Below are 26,438 nucleotides of genomic sequence, written 5' to 3' on the forward strand. Positions count from 1 at the left end.
GGTAGAAACCCATCGATCTCCATTCAAAAGACTGTGTGAATCGTTACTAAAGGAATTAATGGGGGAAAAAGATATAAGTGAGTCTATGAGTGATAGTGATTAAAGACTTGTTTGTTAATTAATTTATTTTTTGCTTATTAAAGTTTTTGTATTTACAATGTCGGTTTATTTATTTACATTTGCTAATTTTTTATTTAATACATGGTTTTTCACTAAAAACAACAACAGTCATTCAGTGAAGCTGCTTCCTACACTCATTATTGAGTCAACTTATTATATCTAATGCTCAATACCTAATTTATTGCTCATTTTATGAACTTATAAGCCAAAACGCACTAAAACATTACAGGCCCTGTAGGGTACGGCAATTATAAACATGCACCAAACCAAAACTAGCTAAAGCCGCGAAGTCGTTAGTTTAGCCTAGGCCACCGACTTTTAGTTGGCCTGTAGTTGGGTCGGGCTGTTAATCAGTATGGACTTATGGAGATGTATGAAAGTGCGCACATTACACCGATTTTGGTATCGGCCGCTTCTTCATACAAATTAGAATCGGGCCCAACTATATGCCAACTAAAAGTTGGTGGTCTACCACCGATTTTACACTACTAGTTTTCATCAAAATCCAAATTATAGACTTACGGACTAGACTGGAAGACGTAGTGTAGGTAGGGCTCCCACTCGGTGGAAATCCGTGGGAGGCCTTTGTCAAGTCTTGTCCAGCAGTGGATGGCATTAGCTTGAAACGGATGTAAGCCAGGGATGTTATGGACATCCGTAACCGTAACCGAAACTTTCGGATATCCGAAATAAAAAAATATCCGTAACCGAAATCGGTATAATATATTATTCCTATATCCGTAACCGTATCCATAACCGAAACTACATATCCATAACATCCCTAATGTAAGCCTATTTAGTTGCATTGCGTACTTACCCGCCACGTTTATATGAGGCTCTCTCCTCCAGAAGGGAGGGCCTACCCACTAAAAATCCACAATCTCCGTCTCGTTGAACATAGGTGGGAGCCGGTGTAGCGAGGCCTTTCCCGACATGTTCCACCTATGCGCAGACCGTCTGCTATGCGTGCAGCATGGACATGGATATGCAGTTTCGGTTATGGATACGATTACATGTACCCTCTTACTAATATAAAACTTACACGCTCGTTGAACAGTATTTTAAAGTGACGTTTAGTATGGAAATGACATTTTAAAACAGTGATCAACAACTGTGTAACTTTTTATTAGTAAGGGGGATAGGAATAATATTATATCGATTTCGGTTAGGTACGGTTACGGATATTTTTTTATTTCGGATATCCGAAAGTTTCGGTTACGGTTACGGATATCTGTGCTTTAGAATGCAATTTGCAATAGTTGTCCAACACGGTTCATAATATGGCCGCACACTTTACATCGAATAAAAAGAAATAAAAATTGATACTAGATGGCATTATAAACGTAAATCAGGCTGTTATGCCTTTACATAATGCTATACAAAAAACAATTTAAACTGCCTACATCCGAAACTACCCGAAACTTTTGAATCGGTTACGGTTTCGGATATCTTTTTATTTCGGATATCCAAAAGTTTCGGTTACGGATATCCATAACATCCCTGGCGTGGCATGGAGTCTCCATCTTCACCAGCACACCGCCCTAGAATCTATTGATAGTGATCCACCCAGCAAACCGGCTGATTCTAGTGTTAATGCCAGGCAGGTTGGCCTGTCCACAGCCGATGCTACGCGAGAATATACCGACCACCACTCCATTGTGGACCAGGGGCCCTCCGGTGTCGCCGGTACACTGTCCTCGGCCGCCGATCCAGCCCGCGCATACCATGTTGGCTGGAAGATAATAAAACTGGTCAAGTGAGACAAGTAAGGAAAGGAGACGGGTAGCTCTCTGTGTAGCGTGAAGCGTGAGACTAAACTACAGTATGGGGCGTGAGATAGCTAGAACTGGGCAAGTGAGACAAGTTATGTCCTACCTAGAAACGTGGTAAGTACAAAGAAAGGTCACCAACCCCTACTCTTCACGCGGGTGTCGTAAGAGGCGACTTAGGGACTACACATCAAACAGAGAATGGGCAGCAGCGCTCTCTGAAAAACATCAATCTTTTAAACTGCGATCTCCAACCCGCCTGCCAAGCGTGGGGATTATGGCAAAACCCTCCACTATAGTGGAGGAGGCTCATAGTCCAGCAGTGGACTGTAAAGGACTGCTGATTATGATGACAAAAGAAGGATACGATAGCTCTCTGTGTAGCGTGAGGCGTGAGATACCTACAAGTGTGCGGCGTGAGATACTAAACGACAGCATGAGGCGTGAGTACTTAAGTACCTACAAGAAACCAAACGTGGTTCTGGAGATAGGTACAGGAGGCGATAGTAGCAAGATGCGTAGGATACAAACGGGCATAGGCATATCCAAGAGGGGTACCGTATAGCGCCACCCACAGAATTGTGGCGCCATCCATTTTAGACTGGTTTTTGGGAGCTCTGGGGGACACATGAGCGGTAAAGTCTTTCTATAACACAAATTCACGCCTTCAAAAATATATCCCTAGTAGCCTGGGAACCTTGTATAATACTAGCTACGATCCCGACGAGTAGCTACTTAGGTAAGTAAGTAGCGCCCGTGTAAATAGTAACAAAACCAGTGGCGAATTTACCAGCAGGCTGAGGAGGTTGAAGCCTAGGGCGGCAAATTTTGAGGGGCGCAGATTTACCTACCTACTTAGGTCATAATTATTTTTTACTTACACAAAGTAGGTAATAAGTACGTATTTCGGATACGAATATATCAATGTTCGCCAGGCCAGACAAATAAGATCCAACGACTATAACGCGACACGCCCGTGGCTGTCGACTGTTTCTATGATCTGAGACTGTATCCAAACCAACGCGATCAGCCGGCGTGCAGGGATGGCGATCAATGCATTTAAGTCTGGGCCCCGATTACCTAACGTAAGTGCGCCTATTAACGACCCCCCAAAATTTGTATTCTATTACCGCCCTATTTTTCTTTCTTTCATAAAAGACATAATAACAGGTTCCAGAAAACACGTTACCTAAAAAATATCTAGATATGTTTATTGACTATCAAAAGGATTAAAGTTTGTGTTCGTAAATAACCAGTAAACGGAGTTATTTGACATTAACACGTTGAGTGCGAAACCAGGTCTATAGACCTGGTGTACGTCTCGCTTACCGTGCGGCTAAGAAAATTATAGTCTTCCTTGTCGTGCGAAAGGCATAACTTCAATTGGGTCCGGTGTAGGAAAGTGATGAATATATATCTATGATGTATTCTTAAAATAGAATCCAATGATGTACCTACCTTAATACCAGGTTTTTAGACCTGGTACCGCACGGAAGTAATAAAATGTCTTCACAATGCGAAACCAGGTCGAAGCACCTTGTACCCTGCGCACCTGGTACCGCACCTCACGCTAGCTTCGTGCAGCCAGTGTTGCCTCGCATTTGTAAGAAACGCACATGTCGACATGGCGTCAAGAGAAACGAACAAAATCAAAACTGCAAATTGATTATAATTTAATTTGCTACACGATTTATTGCTAATTTAAATAATGTTTTTCGTGACAAACATTTAAAGTTGTAACTAAATGTTATTAAATAATATGTTTTCTTTAAATATAGCTTATTTAATTATTTATGCACGTATGTCTTATTTGTAAAATATTTAGACTAAATTATTAAAACATCTTTGTTTGTTACTTTTTTAAATTTTTATTAAAACTAAATTTGAACTATCGATATTTGTATTTCACATCCCTAGAATACCCACCAGACTTCCCTACTTCAGTGCGGCACAGGGTGCATAAGCCTTGTATTTTGAATATAGCTATAATTTTTATACTAAACAAGTTATTCACGAACGCCTTCAGGTGTATGTCAATAAATGCATTATTATTAATATTCAAAAAAAAAATACACAATATCTATTAACATGAAGCCAAAAATAAAATTAATATATCTTAAATATTACAAGGTCTTTAAGCCTTGTGCCGCCACAATGTAAGTTTTAATACCAGGTTTATTGACCTTGTACCGAAGGAATGGAAAGTATTAGAAAGTTACTGCCGCAGCAAAGGTGTTAAATGGGACGCGACCGCAACGGACGCACTTTTCATACTAATGCGCTCCCAGCTACTTAAGGTGCACCTTGTTATTAATTAGCGATTTTAACACATTTAAAATGAGTATACCAACATTTTTTTGCATAACAATATTAATTCGTACTTTAGTTTCCATAATAAACCCTCAATATAGCCCTCTCGCTGTATTTTTGTGGCTTAAATAATTTTTTAAATAAGGGCGGTAATAGAAACACTTTTCATAATTTGGTTCCTAATAACGACCCATGGCGTTGTTAGAATTTTGATAAAAAAATTTATTTTAGTATTTATATCTTTAATTACGCATTTAACCTCCATTTTGTTGTCTTGATCAATTCATAAGAATATTTCACATAATTAAATCAATTAACGCCATACGTTAATTGTCATAGGTTTGGCATAAAACTGCAATGAACATTAAAGAATATCTCTAATAATGTATGACAATAGATTTTATAAAAACCTGTTAAATTCTAATTAGTACCTATTTGATATAAAATAAACCTAATAAAAATGATACTTCACTGATCACGTCTTCATTAAAGTGGATATTTTAGCTGGTTACTGTTTTTTTTTACGGTCGCTAATAGAATAAAGTAATATTCATACTTAATTCTATTACCGCCTTATAACTATAACGCCACCTGCGAAGACTTATAAGCCTGTATTTTGTATATAACTAACATTTATGACATGACACCAAACCAATCATGCGTTATCACAACTATTATGTAACTTTTTAAGATCTTTTGAATAATAAAAAAATAATTTAAAATAAGCATACAGACAGTGTCCAATTGTCCATAGTTTAAATTAAAATACACAATTACACACAATTAAAATCAAAAACTAAATATTAAATAAAAATTAATTTTTATTAAGATTAAAACTCAAATATAGTTTAATTAATGACCTCCACTACTCATAAGAACACCGGGTTCTGCGTAATCAAGTATAATAGAGGAATTTATTATTCTACTATTTCTGCTTGATTATTTATTTATTTTCGAGAAGCGTGCCTTTTCTCTTTAAATAATAAAAAAAAATAACTTGAAAAAAACATATTTAACTAAAACTAAAGGCAAAACAAATTTAACTTGAAAAAATAAAGTGGTTCCCGAACCTCTGAGCGGGAATCGAACCCGTGCCTCTTGGAATATACCCAATTGAAGAGCAATATTCTTAGCGGTCGGTAATAGAAACAGAAAAAACGTTAATAGAAACACACCTCGTCTATAGGTCGGTAATAGAAACAACTGCTTTTTCAGATTAAATTGCTATTTGTTAATTATTGCGTGATTGAATACTCATTGTTACTACTTGAATTCAAAGATTACTTCATCATTGTTATAAATAAATTAAAGTGTCTTTTCTATCACCACGTCCTATATCTAATTTTCTGAGGTTTATCCGAAGTCAGCTTAAACTGGCGGTAATAGGCGCATTTACGTTACGCTAATTTTTAACGTTTCCAATACAGACCCGCTTCTTCGATTCTGCGATACGACTTGTATCGGCCCAGATGCCGGCTGATCGCGTCGGTTTGGTCGAACCTTTATGTCTTCTCTTACCAGTGACAGTGATCCCTCGGCCGCGGTAATTGTTAGCGCAGGTGGTCTGATTGATGATGTTCAGGCGAACGTGGCGGATTGTTGACACTGGAGCTCCCCCAGACTGGAATATAGGGAAAATTATTAGGTAGGTAGTTAGGCAATAGTGTAGTCTTATAAATATCTAGATTTATAAACCTACATATTTGATCCTAGATAGTTAAAGCCTGGTCCGTGAGCACGTAGTATTTCGTCCAATGACCCCAAGCTACCCATCCTTATCGCTCGCGCGTAATTACCCAAGTAACACGCAATCTGTATATTCACTGAAGTTAAGATTGATTTACGTTTTAAAGTCAGACTATCACTTTAAATCAGTTTTGACTTAGTTTAAATGCTTTTGAGTAGAATGCGGTAAAATTTACAAGGCATGAAGCTATTATATGGTCTAAAAAAATTAAGTTAATTGGCTTATAATCATACTAAAACATTAATTACTTTTAATATACAACACCTTTAACAGCATTTACACTAACACAAAGGTTAAAACCGTATATTAGTAAATAAGAAAACCTAATGCATTAAATAAACGTTGTCGAAATATTCTATAGTGCATTCAGATATATTAACACATTTTACAGATTGAACGCATTTTTATGATCTTTTCTTATGCTTATTTACTGCTCAGCATTAGCCAAACATTTACTAAAGTTTTAGCTCTGTTATCTTCTTATTTTATTGTTACTTTAAAGCTTTTAGCACTATTTAGATAAATAAAAAAAATATTTTATTACTTTAGGTCATAATTTGGCCATAAAACCACGAGCCGTATGATTATATTCATTTGTGCGTTAGTAGGTCCTGTATATTCATTAGAAAATTTATGTCGAACGTGTCACGTTATTGACATGAATAAACAGTGGAAAAAGACTTAAGACCGGGTTGCACCAACTTACTTTAACAAACGTCAAAAATCTGTCAAACCCCATACAAAAAACATCGGTTATCGTCATAGTTACGGTCAAAGTTAGGTGGTGCAACTCAGCCTAAGAGAACAAGTGGAGTAAAGAGAAAGATAAAGACGGAATATTCAAACTTTATATTTGGTTTAAGAAATGCAAAACGTGTTCCAAAAAATGATACACCTCATACACAAAATACAGTACAATCGGTTGTTGTGTGAGTCAAGAAGTTCCGTAGAACATTCCTTCATCCCTTTCGGTCGTTTGCACTATTTTAAAAGGCATCTGAAAAAAAAAACAAATAAGCTTATTTATGACTTAATAGAGAAGTAGTTACCTGAAAACTAAATAATTACCCGTATAACGCATACCCTTAAAAAAACGACTACAGCAACACTACTAACTAGTTACAAAAAGTTCCTTTAAATTATTACTATTACAATGAGCGAAAAATAAGATAGGTAGCTATATCGTGTTTCGTTACAAATTACATTTGTAGTGATAATGATTTTATACTTAACACTTGTCAAACTAGGTACCTACCTAATTGGAGACAGATAAAATTGAAAGACGTGGAGTAGGGGATCATGACGTGATTAAAGGATTCTAAATTTGTTTCGGTACCCTGATTAACACTAAAGCAATCCATTTTTATGACGTTTAAACCTAATGAACATTATAACATACCTAAAAAGTGTTACAGTAATGCTAAAGATATCACTTAGATATTTTATATGTAGGTTGAATGACTTAACCATTTTCTTTTTACTATAATAAGACTGACAACATTAAAAGACACTAGTTGAAAGTTTAAAACATTAATATTATCTGACGCCATTTGCTTTCTGTTTTCTCTAACATAGAAAATAAAATTATAATACACATATGCATGAAATACTACTTATTATCCTTTTCTTACAAGCGGAGTATCGATAGAAGCAATTTTATAAGTTAAAATTAATCAAATCGTTAAAAAAATCACAAGAAGTGTCATATGTCGATTCTAAATTTGTCCCTATTTTATTAAAAAAAGGATTTCTGTGAGGGCGCGTGAATTATAAACCACAAACATATATATATTTTCACATAAGACTAATACTCCCAGCTCATTTTCATTCTTGAAACAAAAAAAAAGATACTTACCTTATGATAAATTATTTTAAATAAAGACATTAAAACATCTCCTCACAACACCATTGCACTGCAATACTCTAAACGAAAAATAATCAAATCGGATAATAAAATGCGATAAGTTTTTTCGAATACTTTCAAACAAACAAAATAAAACGTTCAGCCTTAGAATAAAACGTAACTTTGGCATTGTAATTCTGAAAGCTGTTTCAAAGCTGTACTAACATCTAATAAAATGCTTTTTACATTAGAATATGCTGTCTAACAACTTTACTAATGTCTGTCTTCAATAACATTATAAGCGCTGGTTAGCAGCACTAATAATATTTAATAATGCTCAAAGCCGTATTATTTGGGGCCCAAATTGCGCTTACAAGACACTTATAGACTTTTATACGGCTGATATAGTGCTACATATGCTGCTCATATACTGCTCTGCACGTAGGTTCATGCTGTTGTACGCTTCTTATAATTGTGTTTTGTGTTACTTGGGTATGTTGCGGGCGCCCGTCGCACAGTCGCGACAGCAATATAATTACGCGCGAGCGATAAGGATGGGTAGCTTGGGGTCATTGGACGAAATTCTATCTACTCGGCGACCGGACTATACTTGATTGAACTTACCACTGTTGCCCCCCACCCCACAGCAGTCACAGTTTGTGGCGCCACCAAAGTATACCCGCTTGAAGCAAATCTCGCAGCGCGTATCAGATGGGTCTGCACAAAAGAAGTGGTAGTCCTCAACATCGCTATATCAAAGTCTCTGGTAGCAGCTCTGTAGCTGCTGTGAACCCTGATGAGGTTGATTGTCAGGAGACGACCGCCGGAGATGGAGGAATTCGACCCGACCCGCACCCGCCATCTTGAGGTGCTATCGCCACTGTGGAAAGATAAGACGCTCTGTTAATACAACGTCCCAGAAAGCGCAGCGTAGGACGTCCACCTTGTGGGTCAAGGTGGACCGACGACGTCATAAAGGTAGAGGAAGGCGCTGGATGCAGGCCGCTACCAACCGATCATTATAGAAATATTGGGGGAGGCCTATGTTCAGCAGTGGACGTCCTATGGCTGAAGTGAAATGATGATGATGATGTGTTATCAAACCTAGATGAAACAGTGCACCCATTTAGCACTTTGCTATCACACTTGTGGAATGGACTGTCGTCTGCGGTGTTTCCGTGCGGATACGACCTGCAAGCTTTCAAGAAGAGAGCGTATCTTCACCTTAAAGGCCGGCAACGCACCTGTACGCCCCTGAAACTGCGGGTGTCTATGGGCGACGGTAATCACTTACCATCAGGTGACAAGCCTGCTCGTTTGCCTCACATAAAAAAAACTACCAACATAAGTAGCTGAGTATCAGCTGGCTTGCCTAGCGGTCATGTACCGGACTACCATGCCCGAGGTCGCGGGTTCGATGCTCGCACACTATCCTACAGGATGTCCCAAAATTAGCATGCCATTTTGTGACGTCACACTGACGACGGAGGTAGGCACCTATTACCTACTTATAGATGGACCTAAGACGCATCGAACAAGCCATGGAAAAGTTTCATTAGTTTTGAGATAATGAAGTACTTAACTAGGTAGGTACCTAAAGTTTTAGTAGGTACAAGAAAAAAGGAGCGTTTTTTCTGTTTTACCGCGTAAAGGACTTACCCTATCGAAAAGTGATCTTCATAATGTTTGAAGGGCATTTAATCCTGCATTGAATAAGACCAAATTCATAAATGTATTGGACAAACCGTTCGAAATAACTAAATTATTACTTACCCCTACTATTATAAAAGGGTATTGTCAGAAAAAACAAATTAAGGCTGGGTTGCATCATCATACTATAGCAAACGTCAAAAATCTGTCAAACTCCATAAAAAATACACCGGTTATCGTTATAGTTACGGTTAAAGTTAGGTGGTGCTACTCAGCCTAAGACTAAAAACTCACGCGACACAGCTCGCAGCAGTCAAAATGGATCTCGTATTGACAATCACTCCTGCGCAGGTCAGTCGAAAGTTGGCAGCAGTGGGCGACCGGAGCAAAGCTGCTGCATAAGGGTAGGTAGCGATGCTGGTGGCTGAGCCTCCTTGGATCCGAAGATCAGCTTGCCCTACGAAAATTAAATTAAATTATCCTCTGGCTAGGGGTTCTTTGGAAGAGATCGCTTAATAGCAGGGGTGGCCAACCGGTCGATCGCGACTATTAGTCCAGTCGATCGTGGCAAGGCAATACTACATGATTGTGTACTAAACTATGCTGTTTCATTTAAGATTTCAAGAAGTATGTAAGTGGTAGATCGCCCAGGGTTTCGTTAGTAAACAGTAGATCTTATGTCTAATCAAGTTGGCCACCCCTGCTTTATAGCAATCATCATCATCATTTTAGCCATAGGACGTCCAATGCTGAACATAGGCCTCCCCCAATGCTTTCCATGTTGATCGATTGGTCTGCGTCCAGCGCTTCCCTGCTACCTTTACGATGTCGTCGGTCCACCTTGTAGGTGGGCGTCCCAAGTAGCAACAGATTATCTTCATAAGGCATTGAAGATATCTTGAAGACTAGTAGCCTAATTCCAGCCGTTGTCTTGGCCAAGACAATAGTCGCACTCAAGAAATCTTGAAGTTATGCCCCAAGACAATGGTAAGCAAAAAAGGGCGGGTTCCCTACGTTTTATCGAAAGTCGTTTCATCGAAGGTCGTTTCATCGAAGCCGTTTCATCGATTGGTCATAATCTCGAACGTACGAAATATCGAATGCCGTATCATCGAATGGTCACATTATCGAATGGTCGAATCATCGAATGTCTTAGGCTGAGTTGCACCACCTAATTTTAACCGTAACTATGACGATAACCGGTGGTTTTTGTATGGAATTTCACTCATTTTTGACGTTTGTCAAAGTTAAAGTAAGATGGTGCAACCCAGCCTTAGTGTCGAAAGGTTGTTTATTCAAATATGGCAATATGGAAGGTGACGTTTAGGCTGACTTGCACCATCTTACTTTAACTGTGACAAACGTCAAAAATTTATCAAACTCTATACATAATAAACGTCATACGGTCAAAATTAAGTGGTGCAACTCAGCCTAAGTTAGTTTAAACCCAGATTTTTTCCGTAACATAAAATATCCAACTATCAAGTTTAATGACATGTGGTTAAGTATTAAGTTAAGTATCAAGAAAATGCGTTTTCAAACCAACAAAATAGTAATTTAAAAGGGCGGTAAAGTGATTTAAATTTAGAACGTCAAAGTTGGATTTCGCCGTAATGGATGTTTTTTTTAATTGAAACAGGGGCAAAACAAGGAATATCCCTAAAATTCAAAAGTATATTTTTGATGGCAATATTTTCGATTTCCCGCGTATTTTTATTTGAAATTATACAAAAAGCGTAAAAACAAGTAATAGTCATATGTATTTATATTAGTAGTTTATAATTTTAAGTGAAGTGACACATAAGAATATTTTAAACTACATCGTCGGTTGATTGCAAGAAGTAATTAACTAGCAGAAACATGATTTCGAGAAATAGCTTAATGAAGTTTGGAGAGACAAAAAGCCATTTAAAAAAAAATATAATAGGTAGCGAAGCAATGAAAATGCCGATAGATACATAAAAATAAGTCTTAGTAATCATTTTTAGTTACTGGCATTTCAAAATAACGTACACAGTATTTAAAAAAAATCAAAATATGAAGTTAATGTCTTTTGACTGACGGCCAACTATAACAAACCAAGAAGTAATTACTTTTTACTTTATCGGATTACCGTGATACATGTTAAATCAAGTTAAATTACGTTTAAAATAATATAATAAACAATCATAATCATCATTTCAGCCATAGGACGTCCACTGCTGAACATAGGCCTCCCCTAATGCTTTCCACGTTGATCGATTGGTAGCGGCCTGCATCCAGCGCTTCCCTGCTACCTTTACGATGTCGTCGATCCACCTTGTAGGTGGACGTCCCACGCTGCGTTTTCCGGTACGCGGCCTCCATTCCAGAACCTTGCTGGCCCATCGGCCATCAGTTCTGCGTACTATATGCCCTGTCCATTGCCACTTCAGCTTTCTAATCCGTCGGGCTATGTCAGCGACTTTAGTTCGTTTACGGATTTCCTCATTTCTGATTCGATCTCGCAAATAAACACCAAGCATAGCCATAGCCCTCTCCATAGCACGCTGTGCAACTTTCAGCTTCTGTATAAGGCCTATAGTGAGAGGCCACGTTTCCGAGCCATAAGTTATCACTGGTAACACACATTGGTTGTAGACTTTCGTCTTCAGGCACTGCGGTATTTTGGACGAAAAGATGTTACGTAGTTTCCCGAACGCTGCCCAGCCGAGTTGGATTCTCAAAATTGGACCTACCTAGCTGGATCGTTTGTCCGAGGTAGACATACTTGTCAACAATCTCGAGAGTTGAGCTCCCAACTGAAACTGGGTAGGGCGCAACATGGACATTCGACATAAGCTTCGTTTTGTCCATGTTCATCCTCAGGCCTACCTGTTGGGAAACTCGATTAAGGTCTTCGAGCATTGTGCCAAGATCTTCCAACGATTCTGCCATGACCACAATATCGTCGGCAAACCGAAGGTGAGTGATGTACTCGCCATTAATGTTTATGCCAAATCCTTTCCATTCCAGGAGTTTGAAAGCGTCTTCCAATGCAGCGCTGAACAGTTTCGGAGATATAACATCTCCCTGCCTAACGCCTCGCTGCAGTGGAATCGCCTTCGTGCTCTGCTCCTGTACTCGGACCGACATGGTGGCGTTTTTGTACAAGCACTTCAGCACCTCGATATACCGATAGTCAATACGGCACCGCTGGAGAGATTGTAACACTGCCCAAGTCTCAATCGAATCGAAGGCCTTCTCATAGTCCACGAACGCCAAGCATAGTGGCAAGTTATACTCCTTAGTCTTCTGTATAACCTGTCGCAGCGTATGGATGTGGTCTATGGTACTATAACTAGTGACCGACCGAAAATTCGTTTTCGTTTTCGTTTTCGGCCATTTTCGGCCAAAAAATGGTCATTCGGCCATATTTTCGTTTTCGGCCAAAAACCAGCCGAAGCTTCGGCCAAACCGAATATCAGAAATACGTGAATAAGATGGGGACGTTTATCGTTCCGATATCTTCGGGAGTGAATCTGATGCACTCATGGTTCCAATGAGACTTGAACGGACGCGGTATTGTCACACTCTTTTGAAGTTTTGAAGTGAGGTTACGTTGTAAAGGGTGTCCAGCGAAAATTTTCCAAGTTCAAAATTGAATACAAATAAAACCAAAGAGGCCTTTGTCCAGCAGTGGACGTCATTTGGCTGAAACGAACGAACGAAAACCAAAGAGTTTTCATTAAGTTTAATTGTTTCAAAATAGAGTCTAATGCGGATTTGAAATACGCCATGAGTCACTGGTCGGGAGCCTACAGAGCGTTCGCAGTTGAGCAATAAATATTTGAAATGTATTGTCGAATGATCGATGAATGTCTGATACCACAACTGCAACTGCATCCCGGCCAACTACTATTTCAGCAAGGTGTCTCACCACACACGGAGAGTACCTCGATGGAGACACTGAGGACTATTTTTTCTAGCCGCCTCGGTCACCAGATCTTACACCATGCGACTTTTTCTTGTGGGGATATCTCAAGTCAAAAGTTTACAGCAAACAATCCTTAAATAATTCAGGTTCTGTAAGAAAATATCCGCCGTGAAGTTGCAGGAAAATTATTAGCGCGATTTGCTCTCGCATAGTTGCGAATGTAAGGGTCCGGCTGTGAGAGTACCTATAGTAAAACGGGCATCATTTAAAAGACATTGCCTATAAAAAAATAAATCCGCATTGTTAAACTCCAGTTTGCATTAGTAATAAATAATAAAAAATAATTAATTTATTTGTATGAATCATTTTTGAAGTTGAAAAATTCCCACTGGACACCCTTTATTTCTTCTTCACTTCCCAATATTTCAATATACACCGGAAATAATATTCTACTAAGAATTCATAATTCAATTTTTTGTGTTTTAATGCCGGTTTTCTCAAATCAATCCTTATCAAAAACAACTGTCAAACGTCATTATGTTTTTGGTCAAAACATTAACGGTTTTCAAAGATTTTACATAATTTCAGATTGAAATTTGAGAGTTGAAGGTCATTTTCGTTTTCGTTTTCGTTTTCGGCCGAAAATGAGACTGCAGCCGAAGCTTCGTTTTCGTTTCCGTTTTCGGCTGAAAATCCATATTCGGTCGGACACTAACTATAACCTTTTCGGAATCCGGCTTGTTCGGGAGGCTGGAAGCAGAGGCGGCGTAAGGCGTAGGCGACGTGGGCCACCGCCTACGGCCTCGCGGTACAAGGGGCCTCGCGCATCAAAAATTTTGCTCACATGTCAAATTCAACTTTTAAATACTATTAAATATTAGCTTTTGCCCGCGGTTTCACCCGCGTGAAATTTAGTAGGTATGACACAAATCGTCATAAATTAAAGCCTATAATATGTTAATCTGGGTTATAAACCGTAATACTGTAAAGTTTCAACAAAATCCGTTCAGTAGTTTTTGCGTGAAAAAGTAACAAACATCCAGACATCCAGACATCCAAACTTTCGCATTTATAATATTAGTAGGATAAATTATTGATAGCTAAACAATGTAGTTAAAAAAATTTTTTTTCCAAACCAATTCAGCCATAATCAGACACAAAATTAAGCAACAACACGGTTTTAAGTGACAAACATTATTCTTTGGCGCAAAATTCGTTTAAAAATAATCACTGAATCAAGAAATCAGAAACTGTCAATGTATAGACCATTGACCCGTTTTTAGGGTTCCGTACCTCAAAAGGAAAAAACGGAACCCTTATAAGATCACTTTGTTGTCCGTCCGTCCGTCTGTCAAGACCCTTTTTCTCAGGAACGCGTGGAGGTATGAAGCTGAAATTTATATCAATTACTCAGGTCTACTGTCCCTTGAAGCTGTGAAAAAATCAAACTTCTAAGCCAACGTAATCAAAAGATACAGCCGTTTATGCCGCAAATTTTCGACACTTGCAAGGGAATCAAAACCTACAGGATGCTTCCCGTGAACTCAGAATCTTGAAATTTGGTACGAAGCAACGTCTTATAGCATAGATAAAGGAAAAATTACGAAAACCATAAATTTTTAGTTACATCACATAATATATTTTTTTTTAATAATTTTAAACTTACTACCCATTTCCTCATAAACGCGTAGAGGTATTAAATTGAAATTCATACCAAATACTCAGGTCTATAATACCTTTAAGCTGTAACAAAATCAAACTTCTATGTTAACGCAATCAAAAGAAACAGCAATTTAAGCTGCATATTTTGAAACTCGCAAGTACTCGCAAGGGAATCAAAACCTAAAGGGTACTTCCAGTCGACCTAGAATCTTGAAATTTGGCATGAAGCAACGTTTTATAGCACACATAAAGGAAAAATTCCGAAAACCTTAAATTTTTAGTTACATTACAAAATATATATTTTTTAATAAATATAAACTTATTACTTTTTTCCTCATGAACGCGTAGAGCTATCAAGTTGAAATTCATATCAAATACTTAGATCTAATTGCCTTTAACCCGTGAAAAAAAAAACATAGTTATGACTCGATTGTCGTAATGAACGAACTTTGTAAACCTTGCAGGTTTGTACGGAACCCTCGGTGCGCGAGTCCGACTCGCACTTGGCCGGTTTTTTTTTATTATTTCATAAAATCCGTCTTCAGGTCGCCACAGAACAAGGCCTCGCGAAATCTGTCTTGCCCACATCAAATTTAGGTCTTGCCCCGCCACTGGCTGGAAGTCATCGAACCTACCCGCGAGACGGTTCATGATGACTCTCGAAAACAGTTTGTAGACATGACTCAGATTTTATCACTATTTGGTTCAAAGTTTTTTACACAAAAAGTCATTATAAATCTTTATTAAGTTGTGGCAGTTAGTCAAAACAAAGTGTGTATCGACTATGTTACGACACAAAATCATTAATGGACAATAATTATTTTAATGCTATAAAAATTGACAAAACTGGATTTATCAAGTTTTACAAAAATAAATCTTCCAAAGTACGGCAGATATCCATTTAGCGATTTTTGCATAATATAGTATAAGTCGCGGACAATATCGCCATGCTAGTATGGACACTTAATGACTTTTTGTAGTTAATGACTTCTTGCAATCAGCCGACGACATAATTATAAAAAATTTAAATGATCATTACGTAACTTTTTGTTTTTGTGACATTTCTTGTTTTGCCCCTGTACCCTTCAATTTAGCTTGTACTAAGGCACTAAGGTAAAGGCGTGAGTGCATCATACAGCCAGGTCTGGTGGCCGAACGCTATTGTGTTATTCAATAGCTATTTTCACTTATATTTTTTTATATCGATGTCATGATTAACTCCCTTACTATTAAAAAGTTACACACTCGGTGAACAGTAGTTTAAAGTGACATTTCCATATTAAACGTCACTTTAAACAAGTGTTCAGCGAATTACTAACTTTATTAGTAAGTTACTAGTAACTCTTTAATATACAACCTTTCGACGCTAAGATATTCGATGAATCGACCATTCGATAATGTGACCATTCGATGATACGGCATTCGATATTTCGTACGTTCGAGATTATGACCAATCGATGAAACGGCTTCGATGAAACGACCTTCGATGAAACGACTTTCGATAAAACGTAGGGAACCCGCCCTTTTTTGCTTACCATTGTCTTGGGGCATAACTTCAAGATTTCTTGAGTGCGACTATTGTCTTGGCCAAGACAACGGCTGGAATTAGGCTACTAGTCTTCAAGATATCTTCAATGCCTTATGAAGATAATCTGTTGCTACTTGGGACGCCCACCTACAAGGTGGACTGACGACATCGTAAAGGTAGCAGGGAAGCGCTGGACGCAGGCCGCTACCAATAGATCAACATGGAAAGCATTGGGGGAGGCCTATGTTCAGCAGTGGACGTCCTGTGGCTGAAATGATGATGATGATTGCTATAAAGCAGGGGTGGCCACCTTGGTTAGACATAAGATCTACTGTTTACTAATGAAACCCTGGGTGATCTACCACTTACATGGGTCATTCTCCGGATCTGGATTATTTTGTTGATTACCCCGACCTTTTTTATTTTTGAATTTAGAGTAAGTTTAGGTAAAACATTTCAAAATAGACATTATTACGAGCATATTTTTTATATTGGCCCATCTGTAGCAAGCAGGAATAAAAAGTTATGCGACATCAAAATTTTCATGGTCGGGGTAATCAAAGTTGGGAGTCAGAGTAATCAAAAATAAAACAAAATATTTTATTTTCTAAGGTTTTTTTAAAGTTATAGTAAAATAAATGTTATTGTAACTAGCCATTTGTTATTTTGATGTATAAACGACAATATTGTAAAGTTTCAACAAAATCTGTTAAGTAGTTGTTGCGTAAAAGAGTAAAAAACATACATATACATTATATATTAGTGACTCAATGTCCCATGTCTCCTATATGGGACAGAAGGCGTCCACAACAGTCCTCCATCGCATTCGGTCTTGAGCTTCGTGTTTGATCTCGTTCCAAGTCTTAACAGTGCGCCGCTATGTTTTTTTGGCGCGACCACGTTTGCATTTTCCCTGGGGGTTCCAATCTAGAGCCTGCTTGGGGATGTGATCGGGGTCCCTTCGGAGTGTGTGGCCGATCCAGTTCCACTTGCAGCGTTTATTCTGCTGAACGATCGGTATTTCGTGGCAGCGTTCCAAAAGTTCGTCGTTTGAAGATTTTGGAGAATTCGGCGAAGACAGCGGCTGAAGAAGATCTGCAGCTGGTGCGAGATAACCTTAGTGACCTTCCACGTTTCACGCCCATAGAGCAGAGCTGGTTTGTCGTTGGACCTGAATATTTTGATCTTGCTTGGGTCAATTTCCGTGACTGCCATACGGCTAGAAGTTGTGCGAAGGTAGCTCTGGCCTTGGCTATGCGCGAAGTGATGTCCTCTTCGGTACCTCCAGGCTCTGAAACGATGCTCCCGAGGTAAGTGAAATTGTGGACTCGTTGGACATCCTCTGCACCAACGGTGTGCAATTTCTCACTCCAGATCGCATCTCTTGGGTCTTCCGGTACTGATACCCTTGCTTTACCCTTTTTTCGGCACAATAATTAGAAGCCCCTTATGCCAGTCGTCTGGGAGATCCTCTTCCATCCAGATATTTTCGAAGACAGGTATCAGGACGTTAACGGCGGAGTTCACATCGGCTTACAGTATTTCAGCGGTGATAAGGTCGAGTCCAGGGGTCTTGCCAATTTTGAGGGATAATATTATGTGTTAATAGGATAGGATTTCATTTTAGTAAAGTGTAATTTTGCTTATTTTACCTTATTTAGTTAATCATTCATTAGTAAAATTACAGTATTATTGATTACCCGGTGACAAAAGTCGGGGTAATCAAGGTCGGGGTAGTCAAAAAATTAAGGTTTATCCTGAGCCCTGCCCAATCCGTAAGTTGAATCCCATATGTTTTAATACACAAAAATGCGGTTACATGGACCATTATTCCTGTACATTCTCAAGAACTTTCCATGTAAAGAAACCTAAAAAAACAGGATAGAGTAAATCAATCGTGCACTGAACCAAGGTCGGGGTAATCATATTCTTATCTCGATAACTCCGAAATCCTGCGACGAGTTGCATTACCGATCACCTCGGCACGCAGGCCACCACTAAAGGTTCACGGGGGAGGATAGAGCTCGTTTCTAAATTGCGTAGCTAGGGACGTAGGCGCACATTAGCGACGTGTCGGGGTAATCACGGTTAACGCCCGGACACAACTTCAAATAGTTATTTTACAAAACCTTTTAGTGATATAGTTATATCGTATTTAATTTATCAATGTTTATTTAATCAGTAATCGATTACATAAGCATTGAAAGCGGTAATAATAACGGATTAATTTATACGAGCAAATTTGTTCTGAAATCGGGAGCGCGGACACGTCGTGGTAATCAATTTTTGACGACTTACGATTTTTTTTAAATTACTTAATTAACTATTATTAACTAATTCTGTGGTTTAACAACAAGAACCAAAGTTATACTATTATTTAAAAATATTTGTTACTAAAATGTTATGATATTCGGGTACTTTTTGGCCCCGGACACGTGATTTTCTTGGCCGGTGGAATGACCCACATACTTCTTGAAATCTTAAATGAAACAGCATAGTTTAGTACACATTACACAATCATGTAGTATTGCCTTGCCACGATCGACTGGACTAATAGTCGCGATCGACCGGTTGGCCACCCCTGCTATAAAGCGATCTCTTCCAAAGAACCTACCTAAAGTCTGTTCGCCGAGAGTTGATAAAAAAAATTAAATATCAGAGGTTCTAAACTCATTATAAATTGCGGCCCGCTAATTATTTTTGTCGATATAATGAAAAAGTTGGTAGATTATCATTATTATCTCTTTTAAATTTACGGGAATTATTCCGGTTAGGGCATTTGTGGGGATACGGATCAAACACGTGGCGTCCATGTGTTGGATAAAAAGTATTTCATTATTATCAAGTGGCTTATAGTGTATCCCAATGTTGGGCAAAGCCCTACCCACTGTCATACCATTCATTTCGGTCTTATGTAAAATAAATCTATTCCGTTTCACACATTGCGGCCCGCCGCCGGCCGGGGCGCTTGACGACAGCTGCGTGGCTCGTACCATGATGGTACTCAGTGCGCGTTGTGACAAACGACGCCCGCCATACAGAATGCGATAATTAAGCGACAGTCGCTATTGCAAGACATTTCATAATATTTATCAACTCTCGGCGAACAGACTTTAGCCAGAGGATGATTTAATTTAATTTTCATAGGGCAAGCCGATCTTCGGATCCAAGGAGGCTCAGCCACCAGCATCGCTACGTACCCCTACACGGCAGCTTTGCTCCGGTCGCCCACTGCTGCCAACTTTAGACTGACCTGCGCAGGAGTGATTGTCAATACGAGATCCATTTTGACGGCTGCGAGCTGTGTTGCGTGAGTTTTTAGTCTTAATTTGGTTTTTCTGACAATACCCTTTTATAATACGGAGGTACCTACGTAGGGGTAAGTAATAATTAAGTTATTTCGAACGGTTTGTCCAATACATTTATTTATGAATTTGGTTTTATTCAATGCAGGGTTAAATGCCCTTCAAACATTATGAAGATCACTTTTCGATAGGGTAAGTCCTTTTACGCGGTAAAAAAGGAAAAACGTTCCTTTTTTCTTGTACCTACTAAAACTTTAGGTACCTACCTAGTTACCTACTTCATTATCCCAAAACTCATGAAACTTTTCCATGGCTTGTTCGATGCGTCTTAGGTCCATCTATAAGTAGGTAATAGGTGCCTACCTCCGTCGTCAGTGTGACGTCACAAAATGACGTGCTAATTTTGGGACATCCTGTAGGATAGTGTGCGAGCATCGAACCCGCGACCTCGGGCATGGTAGTCCGGTACATCACCGCTAGGCAAGCCAGCTGATACTCAGCTACTTAGCTAAGTTGGTAGTTTTTTTTATGTGAGGCAAACGAGCAGGCGTGTCACCTGATGGTAAGTGATTACCGTCGCCCATAGACACCTGCAGACCCAGGGGCGTACAGGTGCGTTGCCGGCCTTTAAGGTGAAGATACGCTCTCTTCTTGAAAGCTTGCAGGTCGTATCCGCACGGAAACACCGCAGACGACAGTCCATTCCACAAGTGTGCTAGCAAAGTGCTAAATGGGTGCTGTTTCATCTAGGTTTGAATTAGTAACACATTATCATCATTTCACTTCAGCCATAGGACGTCCACTGCTGAACGGCCTCCCCCAATGATTTCTATAATGATCGGTTGGTAGCGGCCTGCATCCAGCGCCTTCATCTACCTTTATGGCTGGTTTTAGTGTCACGCGGACCGTCAGTTCGGATCGCTCCGCACAGCCGATCTGTATGAATTGCTAGGGAGCGAGCGGTTCCTCCGGACCGCATTACTCTACAACGCTCCCTAGAAGTTCATACAGATTGGCCGTGCGGAGCGGGTCCGCACCGGACGGTCCGCGTGACTCTAAAACCAGCCTACGATGTCGTCGGTCCACCTTGACCCACAAGGTGGACGTCCTACGCTGCGCTTTCTGGGACGTTGTATTAACAGAGCGTCTTATCTTTCCACAGTGGCGATAGCACCTCAAGATGGCGGGTGCGGGTCGGGTCGAGTTCCTCCATCTCCGGCGGTCGTCTCCTGACCATCAACCTCATCAGGGTTCACAGCAGCTACAGAGCTGCTACCAGAGACTTTGATATAGCGATGTTGAGGACTACCACTTCTTTTGTGCAGACCCATCTGATCAGCGCTGCGAGATTTGCTTCAAGCGGTTATACTTTGGTGGCGCCACAAACTGTCATTGCTGTGGGGTGGGGGGCAACAGTGGTAAGTTCAATCAAGTATAGTCCGTAATTATATTGCTGTCGCGCTCGCACACTCACTGCGGCCGCCCGTCGCACAGTCGCGACAGCAATATAATTACGCGCGAGCGATAAGGATGGGTAGCTTAGGGTCATTGGACGAAATACTACGTGCTCGGCGGCCGGACTATAGTACACAAACTAAATGAGCTGATGATGATGGTAATTTATTTCATAGGGCTACCCACCAGAATTAATTTTATGGTTTTGGCCCTTTTCTGGGCACATTACTAATCTGGGATTATAATGTAGGTTTATAAATCTAGATATTTATAAGACTACACTATTGCCCAACTACCTACCTACCAATTTTCCCTATATTCCAGTCTGGAGGAGCTCCAGTGTCAACAATCCGCCACGTTCGCCTGAACATCATCAATCAGACCACCTGCGCTAACAATTACCGCGGCCGAGGGGTCACTGTCACTGGTAAGAGAGATTCTTGGACATATTATACAATTTATTTAGGTGATCTATTGTGACTTACATAAACGCATTATCCACCAAAAAAAAAAATTACAAACAAAAGTGGTATTTTTAGCGAATATTTTCCGTGCGAAACCAGCTGTTGGTGGCTGGCAATTACTGATTCGTGATAACTACCTAAATATGGCGAGGATCAACACCGGCTGTATGTCACTGATAGAGATTTCTAGAATATTACTCTACATATACAGGGTGCGTTGGCATCCTTTTAAAAACAAGACTAAGTACTTACTCATGATACCTACCTAGTCATCATCATCATCATCATCATTTCAGCCACAGGACGTCCACTGCTGAACATAGGCCTCCCCCAATGACTTCCACATCGCCCGGTTGGTAGCGGCCTGCATCCAGGCTCCAGCGCCTTCCTGCTACCTTTATCAGGTCGGCCGATGGGGCAGCAAGGTTCTGGAATGGAGGCCACGTACCGGAAAACGCAGCGTGGGACGTCCACCCACAAGGTGGACCGACGACCTACATAGTACCTTCCACAAATACAATCAGTGAAAATTGCACCAATTAAAACTTTGTACAGGCACAACCCAAGTAGCAACAGATTATCTTCATAAGGCATTGAAGATATCTTGAAGACTAGTAGCCTAATTCCAGCCGTTGTCTTGGCCAAGACAATAGTCGCACTCAAGAAATCTTGAAGTTATGCCCCAAGACAATGGTAAGCAAAAAAGGGCACAATCCTTTGGAAATCACTGAGACAGAGTTAAGACAACGCTTAAGGCAGACTTAAACCCTAATTAAGAGTGTAGTTTTAAGAATTTCTAAACAAGTACTATAATATAACTTGTAGTGTGACTGTAGACAAGGAAATAGAGTTGAAGATATCTTGAATACTTATTTAAGAGTAAAAATTATTTTTACAGCTAAGGTTTATTTAACTTCATGAAGAACTATGTAAGACACTTTTTATTAAAGAGGAACTTTAATTTAGTAAACATTGTGATCTTTAACACTAAATCAACTTAAGATAAAGGTTAATGAAAATGGCGATTAGATTATTTTAATAACTAATTTATATTATGTCTAGAATAGACCGTGAATGTCATTTTTGCATAGGAAATATAAAACGCATTGTGGTTTCTCGTGTAAAATCAACGGATAATGTTATAAAACAGGAGGGCCTTGAAAAAAACTAATAAGATAAATAAAATATTACGAAATTGTATTGATAAAGAAAACTTTGAGGTTATAAAATAATATTTTATTTTATGCAAACGTTCTTAGACATTCATGCAACTAGAAAAAGTGTAACAAAGACGTACTTCAATTTAAATGTCCTCTTGATATAATATTATAGGTTAATTTCTGATTTATTTTTTGTTACACATAGCTCATAATGGCGGTAATTCTAATTCGTCTTAATGTAGCAAGAGTATAGAAGATTTTGAATTTGGAGGTTTAGTTAAGAAAAAGTTAAGTCTAGTTATACTTTACATAGTATTAGTTTAGAAACATTAGATTTAACTTACACTTAAAATTCACTTGATGAAGTTTTACTTAAGTGCATATGGTATCAAGTAGACCTTTAGTTTTATTTAGTTAAAACTAGATAGTTTTCATTCTGTCTTAGTCTTGCTAAATTATTGGTGCTGCTATACATTAAAGAACAATTCATTTACTAACTAATTTATTAATTACATGATTTCTCCCTCGGATTGTCCGTGTGGAAGTCGAAAATGGTTCTAATAGGATTTTAATTGGTTTTTACGTTTTTAGTTTTGTTATAACATACACCCGCATATTTCGTAAAGTATTCTTTGAACTCTGTAATTGCAACACTCAGCGATAAGCAATTAAATTTATTGAATATCGGATATAATTATGATTTTTGCCGTATTTATTGTGAAAAGTTTTTATTTAATTGTTTTTATGGAACTTTTAATAATTTGTGATTTTGTTAAATTTAATCACACAGTGTTTCTAATTTATTAAATGAGAAGATTGAGAAGCGTAAATAAGTGTGGATTACAATTATTAGAAACATTTTTCGGTAGTTATTATGTTAAGATTTTTTAAAGGTAGGCCTACTGTCACCTAGTTAGTTAAATTGTATAATATCATGTTGTACCCAACTTTACCATACAATTTCGAAAATATTTTAGACAATACTTAATTAGTAAATCATATTTTAAGTTTACCTATAATAGCATAATTTAGTTTGCGGGTGACCGCACGCATTTTGTATCAATAATTAATACGCACGCAGGTGCTCGTGCATTAACTTGAATTAATAGGCGTGATCCTGTTTTATCGAAATCGTCCCGTTAAGTGTATTTTTTCTCAAAATGTACTAATTCTAGTAAAAAAGTAATTAACTTAATCTTCGGAAAACTATTTCTAAGACAATGGTCTTTAAAAAGTCCTAAGTAAATCTACGAATACTTTATTTACTTTGCAACACTTAAATAATACTTTATTTATACTATTTAGTATTAAGTGAGCATTCAAAAAAACTTAATTTAGTAAAATAAGATTTTTTTAACTTAAGCTTAGAATAACTTAAGACCAAATTATCTAAAGAATACTTAAATTGGTTTTGGGTATTCTTAATTTGATTAAGTAGCGCTCGATGAAGAATATAAAGTCTTAAAGAAAAAAATCTCTATTCTAAGTTAATTTGGTTTTAGCTTAAGTGTAAATTTAGATAGAGTTAAGACAAGTAAGATTTTACCATTAATACCAATTGCTACTTGGGGTCCCACGCTGCGTTTTCCGGTACTAAGTAGGTATGTGCCCTGCTCATTGCCACTTCAGCTTGCTAATCCGTCGGGGTATGTTATCGGCTTTAGCGATAAGACTGCCTAAATTTTGCCGTCGTCTAGCATCTATCCAATTTACAAAAGGCAAATGGAGGGTATTTTTTATCTACACTTCCCACGCTGGCCAGACGGGTTGGCAAGGCCTGATGTTCGCGTATTCATCACCTCTTGATGCTGTAATAAACTTGGAGTGTGTCCTCCATGATTGTGCAGGACTGTTTATTATCCGGCCACAAAATATACGGAACGGTTACGGTGTCTCTTTCTTTTTAGGTACTTGCCGAGCGACGATGATTTAATACATAACTATAGGTACGTATATGTATTTACTGCGGCTTCTTTTGATATTTTTAGGGTTCCGCTCGGCCAATTTGTAGTCGTCCTGCACAATGATAATTGGACCCAGAACCTCATAGTCGAGTGCCTCAGTCACCTCTGGACCTGAACTAAAGGTGTTATTATGTAAGATCTACTTAATTAAAGAATGTGTTAAGTTTATGACCGATTTTTACAAATCCTTGTTAATAGAGGACGTCTAGTTAATTATTAAGTGACTGCACCAGACAGTCTGCCAATAGAGAGAGATGGAGGGAGATCGTGCGGAGAGTTGTATCCGCGTCTACAACCGATGTGAACAACGCCTCAACGTCACCACGACCGCTCTGCCAAGAGCGTAACGAATAAGAAGTTTAATTAAAATTTCGTTATGTTTCAAGATCTAGTTAAGTTTAGATTTAAGAGTTGGTAGGTACTTACCCACTGCCACTTGATTTTAGCGATTCTGCGGGCTATGTCAGTCACTCTGGTTCTCCTACGGATCTCCTCATCTCTGATTCGATCACGCAGGGAAACTCCGAGCATAGCACGCTCCGGGGCACATAGCTCGAAGAGCTGATGACCGCTGGGGCAGGAAAGTTCTTGAGTGGCGACCACGAGCTGGAAGACGTAGCGTGGGCACGCCTCCCACTAGGTGGACCGACGATCTGGTGAAGGTCGCGGGAGGTGCCTGGATGCAAGCGGCGCAGGGCCGCTCTTTGTAGAAATCCTTGGGGGAGGCCTTTGTCCAGCACTGGACGTCTTTCGGCTGAAACGAAGGTACTTACCACTGACTGCGACAGTGCCCAAAATAACCAACAGAACAATGCAACGCATCTTGTATGTAACACAAAACAATCTTTAAGTTTGCAATATTTATACTAAATTGCAATCAGCGATTAATTAGTTGAATCATCATTAGTTAATCCGTAATCCGTGTGATAACGTTATAAAATTAATGTTTGTAGGGGCTTCCCTTACAATTTTATGTCTATCCACCATAATAATAAACAGAGGTCATTTTTCAGAATAACCTAGTAGGTAATGGATTATCATCATTTCAGCAGAAGTCCACTGCTGGACAAATGCCACCTCCAAGGATTTCCTTAAGATATGAAAAATTCGCATAATGGCAGATCTATAGTCTATAGATAGATACTAAGTAGGTACTATACTAATATTATAAATGCGAAAGTAACTCTGTCAGTCTCGCTTTCACGCCTAAACCACTGAACCGATTTTGATGAAATATGGCATAGAGATAGTTTGAGTCCCGGGAAAGGACATAGGATAGTTTTTATCCCGGTTTTTGAAACAACGACGCGCGCGATAATTTTTTCTGTGACAGACAAAATTCCACGCGGGCGAAGCCGCGGGCGGAAAGCTAGTTAGAAATAAGCCACATTCGCTTTGCGACAGGTTAAAGTAAGATTCGCTTCAAGTTAGTTTGCCCTCACTGGGAATTGAACCCGGGACCCATTGGGTCTGAGACAGATGCTAGATGGTCTTACTTACTCTTAGAGAGGGCCCAACCAGAGTAAATACAAATGAGTAGGTCATCTTCATAGAAACGCACGGGCG

At 39.0% G+C, this 26,438-nt stretch overlaps 2 protein-coding genes and 1 long non-coding RNA gene across 4 annotated transcripts; 1 reads left to right on the forward strand and 2 right to left on the reverse strand.

The window, feature by feature from the left end:
• Positions 1 to 107: 107 nt before the first annotated feature.
• Positions 108 to 25,717, reverse strand: LOC135085301 (trypsin, alkaline B-like). The gene is made up of 5 exons (XM_063980082.1): positions 25,646 to 25,717; positions 9,734 to 9,896; positions 8,414 to 8,669; positions 5,718 to 5,820; positions 108 to 1,852 (listed from the first exon to the last, which is right to left on the reverse strand). Exons 1-5 carry the CDS (start codon positions 25,692 to 25,694, stop codon positions 1,662 to 1,664), a joined length of 762 nt encoding a protein of 253 aa, XP_063836152.1. The 5' UTR covers positions 25,695 to 25,717; the 3' UTR covers positions 108 to 1,661.
• LOC135085326 (uncharacterized) lies at positions 6,781 to 8,277 on the reverse strand. 2 transcript variants are annotated; one of them, XR_010260072.1, is made up of 2 exons: positions 7,802 to 8,277; positions 6,781 to 6,943 (listed from the first exon to the last, which is right to left on the reverse strand). It is a non-coding gene; the product is annotated as an uncharacterized LOC135085326 (long non-coding RNA). The 2 variants fall into 2 exon arrangements; XR_010260071.1 differs by lacking the exon at positions 7,802 to 8,277 and adding an exon at positions 7,030 to 7,134.
• LOC135085152 (trypsin, alkaline B-like) lies at positions 10,749 to 23,161 on the forward strand. Its single transcript, XM_063979908.1, has 5 exons — positions 10,749 to 10,755; positions 19,672 to 19,834; positions 20,992 to 21,247; positions 21,609 to 21,711; positions 23,151 to 23,161. Exons 1-5 carry the CDS (start codon positions 10,749 to 10,751, stop codon positions 23,159 to 23,161), a joined length of 540 nt encoding a protein of 179 aa, XP_063835978.1.
• Positions 25,718 to 26,438: the final 721 nt, after the last annotated feature.

The sequence above is a fragment of the Ostrinia nubilalis genome, chromosome 28 (assembly GCF_963855985.1).
Source record: "Ostrinia nubilalis chromosome 28, ilOstNubi1.1, whole genome shotgun sequence".
Lineage (NCBI taxonomy): Eukaryota > Metazoa > Arthropoda > Insecta > Lepidoptera > Crambidae > Ostrinia > Ostrinia nubilalis.